Genomic DNA, 5,712 nt, shown 5'->3' with positions numbered 1-5,712 from the left:
TCTATGTAAGTTGTTGAACCTGCAAGAAATAGTAGTCAAATTCTCCCTCAAATCACACCCTACTGTCCTAGATGAAGAAAGGATATACATTGGATAATGTAGTCATATATATGTGTGTATATATAAGGTGGGATGGTCGTGGATGGAACACATTTCAACATAAATTTACTCAGCAACAATACAACAAAAGGAAGTGAAAACCCCTGCCCCACTGTCACCCCCCCCCCGGGACAATGAGATTCGAGACGATTAACTTAAAATCATGTTTGTTATTGCTTTTATTTCTGAATAATTTATTCAAACAAATTATTGTTCTGGTAGTCTTATGACAATACAGCCTGTTAGAAATAGCAGCCAAACGTCCCTCTAATCACACCCTGCTTCAGTGATTCTCAAACAATGTGCCACGAGATGTGACTAGGTGTTCCGCATGGTGTAGCTAGATGCATCACAAGAGGAAGCTAGGTGCACTGATGTAGCTAAGTGCATCGCAAGATGTAGCTGGACACACCAATACATGCAGCTAGCTGTGCTATGAGATGTAGCTAGTTATTCTCCAAGATGCATGTAGATGCACTGTAAGATGCAGCTAGTCGTGCTGCAAGATGCAACTAGGCCTGTGGCAGGACATGGCAAAGCACGCTGCAAGATGCAGCCAGGTCTGCTGCAAAATGTAAGGTGCAGCTAGGCCTACTGCAAGACATAGCAAGGCATGCTGCGAGAAGCAGCTAGGCATATTGCATGATGCAGCTTGCATGATGCAGCTTGCATGATGCTGCAAGAAATGGCTGTACATGTGAGTTATAACCAGGCGTACCATGAAATGCAATGTGCATGCTGCAAGATGTGGCTAAGCATTTTGTAAGATGCAGCTTGGCTTGCCACAAGATATGACTACAACTGATGTAAGGATGTTGCTGGACACACTGCAAGGTGCAACCAGGTATGCTGCAAGATATAGCAAGTCTAGAGATATGGCTAGACTTGTCTTGAGATGTGGTTAGGTGCAATGCAAGATATAGATTGGTGTATCGCAAAAATGAAATTATATTTTAGAAATGGGAAAAATATAAATTGAAGTTTCAAGCATTGTTTATTGAATAAAGAATTATGGAGTTCATTAATTATATATAATTTAGAGAATTTAGATTTATTTATAGGCTAAAATATATAAGGGACCTTTGGTTTAATGCATAGTAAAATATTTTATTTGTTCTGAAGTATTTCTCAAGTAAAAATGTTTCGGAATTACTGTCTTCACATAGAGATATTTATGTATGTGTCTGTGTGTGTGTATATATATATAACATGGGATAGTCATGGCTGGAATACCTTTAATCATAGGTTTGTTCAATCAGGGCTGACCTGGGGCTAAATACCTACCTACATTATTTGACACCGATACGTAGGTGTGTGTATGTGTGAGCATGAGTGTGTATTTATATGTATGTATGTAGAAGGCACCTGGTTTAATGACTACAGTATTTGGCACACGATCGTGAAGCCATGGGTCCTATTCCGGTGGTACATTATGTTCTTAATCAAGACATTTTATTTTTCATTGCTCCAGTTCACTCAGCTGGTAAAAATGAATTGTACCTGTAGTTCAAAAGGGCCAGTTTTGTCACATTCTGTGTCACACTGAATCTCCCTGAGAATTACATTAAGGGTCTGCATGTTTGTGGAATACTCAGCCACTTAAATGTTAGTTTCATGAGCAGGCTGTTCTGGTGATCGTATCAACTGGAACCTTTGCCATCATGACCGACAGAGAGCCAGGTATATATATATATATATGTGTGTATATCTTGAAACATGCCTGTTTATAATAAACATTGTTAACAAATAATTAACCCTTTAAGTTTGGGAGTTGTTAATTAAGCAATTTATGACCCTGTATGAACACTTGCATACATTATTGAGCAGGAATATTTAATTAACCAATAGCTGTAAATTAATGAAGCTGGGTCTTGATTAATTTTGCATTTGCATTTTTGTTGAAGCTGTAACTTATCATTGTTGCTCATGTTGTTGTTGTTATTATTATTATTATTGTTGTTGTTGTTGTTGTTGTTATTATTATTATTGTTGTTGTTATTATTATTAAGGATGTTGGATCGGCAGAATTGCTAAAGCATCAGCCTTGACGGGTTTTGTTCTGCTTCTTTATGTTTTGAGTTCAAATCCCACCAAGGTCGACTTTGCCTTTAATCCCTTGCAGCAGGGAGGGAGGAGGGGGGTGTTGATATAATTAAGTACCGGTCAAGTACTAGGGTTAATGTACTCCAACTATCCTTCTAAAAACTGCTGGCCTTGTTAAACGAGAAACAATTATCATTATTAGAACAGTGGAAGGCAAGTGAGCTGGCAGAATCGTTGGCACATTGGGCAAACCGCTTAGCAGCATTTCATCTGTCTTTACGTTCTGAGTTCAAATTCCACCAAGGTTGACTTTGCCTTTTATCCTTTTGGGGTCAATAAATTAAAGTACCAGTTGATTAACCCCATTCCCCCAAAATTGCTGGCCTTGTACCAAAATTTGAAATTATTGTTATTATTATTATTATTATTGAATGGGCAGAGTGAGCTGGCAGAATCATTAGCACGCCGGATGAAATGCTTGATAGCATTTCGTCCACCTTTACATTCTGAGTTCAAATGCTGCTGTGGTCGACTTTGCCTTTCATCCGTTCAGGGTCGATAAAATAAGTACCAGTTGAGTACTGGGACTGGGGTTCGATGTAATCGATTAGTCCCCTCCCCACAAATTTCAGGTCTTGAGCTTATAGTAAAAAGAATTATTATTATTATTATTATTATTATTATTATTATTATTATTAAAGCAGGGAACTAGCAGAAATGTTAGCATAGAGAACAAAAGTGCTCAGCAACATTTCCTTCAGCTTAACATTCCAAGTTCAACTTCCACCGAGGTTGACTTTGCCTTTCATCTCTGCGTGGTCAATTAAATAAGGTGCCTGCCAAGTAATTGACCAACCCTTCCCCTCAAAATTGGTGGCCTTTTGTCAAAAATTAGAAAGAGTTATTATTATTATCATTACTGCTGTTGTTTTGTTATAAACTCATTATTATGCGCATAACGATTGTGGTGGAGGGTTAGTGTGGCACATGTTGCGCTGTGTCCTTCAGCTAGTTTTGATCTCCACTCGGGACCTCTTCACTGATCCCCTTGTGGAAAGGGACATGCATTACAACATCTCCCCCTCGTTCCCACCCACCCCCACTCCCAAATAGTAAAATTTAAAAAAAAAAACAAATACAAAAAATAAACCTCAGGTTTCACACCTACAAAGAAGAAAAAAAATAATTATAGTGGGGAGGTGCAATTAATATAATTGTTGTTGATGTTATTGTTGAAACTTTTATTTTCTTTTTTCCTTTTTTTTTTCACCTTTATTTATTTATTAATTTCAATATTTCAAACAATATATTCATTTCGTGGCTTGATTTAAAGCCATGAATTAAAACTGAAGAAAAAAAAAAGAAAACAATTATATCATAGAAGATTCGTTTTAGCCATTTAACATCGCACAAAGTATGAAAAAAAAAAGGAAAAACAAGTTGTTATGCAACGGAAGCTGCCTCGGTTGGAAACCAGGTCATAGAGGTCTTAGAAGTGTGATGGAATTTCGTCACACTTCCAAGAATACAGTATTATTAAGAAATAAAAAGGGATGTAACCATAACAACTTTTTGTGTATTCTTAAATGGTTAAAGTAACTCTTCCATGATAGAATTGTTTATTTATTTTATATATATAGTAAAAATAAAATAACTCATAAAACCATAACTTATTGACATCATATTGTTTTTTGGCATCTTCTCCTAGTTTTGTAATCTCATACTAAATTCAGGGGTTTGTGTATGTATGTGTGTACACGTGCACCAGACAGAAAGGGCCTTTTTAAAAGTTTATTTACCCTAGGGATAGATAAAGATCCTTGTTGATATTTCATGCTGGAACCTAGGGGCCGATGTAATCGAATAGTCCCCTCCCATCAAAAAACTGCTAGCCTAGAATTTGAATCCATCATAGCTATTATTGGTAAGGGCATTGAACTGGCAGAACTGTTATAGCATGCAGGACAAAATGCTTAGCAGCATTTCTCCTGGTTCTCCATGTTTTGAGTTCAAATTCCACCGAGGTCAACTTTGCCTGCCATCCTTTTGGAGTTGGTACATTAAATACCAGGTCAACACTGGGGTTGATGTAATCAGCTTGCCCACCTGCTCAAAATTACAGGCCATGTGCCAAAATTAGAATCATTATTATTATTATTATTATTATTATTTAAGGTGTCAAGGTGGCAGAATCGTTAGCACGCTGGACAAAACGCTTAATGGTATTTCGCCCATTGCTACATTCTGAGTTCAAATTCCACTGAGGTCGACTTTGCTTTCATCCTTTCAGGGTCGATAAATTAAATACCAGTTACACACAGGGGTTGATATAATTGACTAGTCCCCTCCCCACAAATTTCAGGCCTTGTGCCTTTAGTAGAAAGGATTATTGTTATTATTATTATTATTCAAGGCAGTGAGCTGGCAGAGTTGTTAGCACGCTGGGCAAAATACTTTTGTCTGTCACTACGTTCTAAGTTCAAATTCTGCCAAGCTCGACTTTGCCTTTTATCCTTTCGAGGTTGATAAATAAAGTACCAGTGAAATACTGGGGTTGATGTAATCAACTAGTCCCTTCCCCTCAAATTTCAGGCTTTGCGCCTCCAGTAGAAAGGATTATTATTGGTGAGCTGGTAGAATAATTAAAGCATTAGAAAAAAAGCACTTTGCAATATTTTGTTTTGATGCTTTACATTCATAGTTCAAACCCCACCAAGATCAACTTTGTCCTTCATCCTTTCGAGGTTGATAAAATGAAGTAGCAATTAACTAATGAGGTCAATTAAACAGGCTATTCCCCAAACTTGCTGGCCATGTACCAAAATTTGAAACAATTATTACAAAGACAGAAGAGTCATTAGCACATCGGACAAAATGTTCTGACTCCTTAGGTTCCAAGTTCAAATTTCACTGAAGCTGACTTTGCCTTTCATCTTTTCAGGGTTGATAAAATAACTTAAAAATTTTTTTTTTTTTGATAAACTACCTTGTGTGGTGTTTGTCTCACCCAAGTTGCAAAGATAATCCCTTGCCATTTTTGCCATCATAAATATAGTGAGGTTTGGTCTGTCTGAAGTCAATAACACTATTCTTCACCAAATACACACGCATACACCCTTTCAATAATGTAAGTCCAACTAAACATCTCACTCATTAGACTGCAGCCATGCTACGGCACCACTTTGAGAAATTTTAATATTTCAGTTGAACACATATATTTATTTAAATACATATAAATATATATATATATATTCAAATATATATTTATTTTATATATATATATTTATTTATTTTTATTTATTTATTTAAATATTTATATATATTTATTTATTTATATATATACTTAAATATATATATATATAAATATATATATTTATTTATTTATATATATATATATAAATATATATATTTATCTATTTATATATATATATAAATATATATATTTATTTATTTATATATAAATATATATATTTATTTATTTATATATATATAAATATATATATTTATTTATTTATATATAAAAATATATATATTTATTTATTTATATATATATAAATATATATATTTATT

The 5,712-nt window shown here is 34.9% G+C and overlaps 1 protein-coding gene across 1 annotated transcript in view; it reads left to right on the top strand.

The window, feature by feature from the left end:
- The window catches only part of LOC106867647 (band 7 protein AGAP004871), a 51,952-nt gene extending 51,582 nt beyond the window's left edge, over positions 1-370 (top strand). Inside the window, exon 9 of the mRNA XM_014912578.2 lies at positions 322-370. Within this exon, the coding sequence (XP_014768064.1) occupies positions 322-370 (49 nt within the window). The remainder of the gene's footprint in view (positions 1-321) is intronic.
- Positions 371-5,712: the final 5,342 nt, after the last annotated feature.

Source organism: Octopus bimaculoides, chromosome 22 (genome assembly GCF_001194135.2).
Source record: "Octopus bimaculoides isolate UCB-OBI-ISO-001 chromosome 22, ASM119413v2, whole genome shotgun sequence".
Taxonomy (NCBI): domain Eukaryota; kingdom Metazoa; phylum Mollusca; class Cephalopoda; order Octopoda; family Octopodidae; genus Octopus; species Octopus bimaculoides.
The sequence above is the reverse complement of the archived record's forward strand: the minus strand, read 5'-3'. Positions and strand labels throughout refer to the sequence as shown.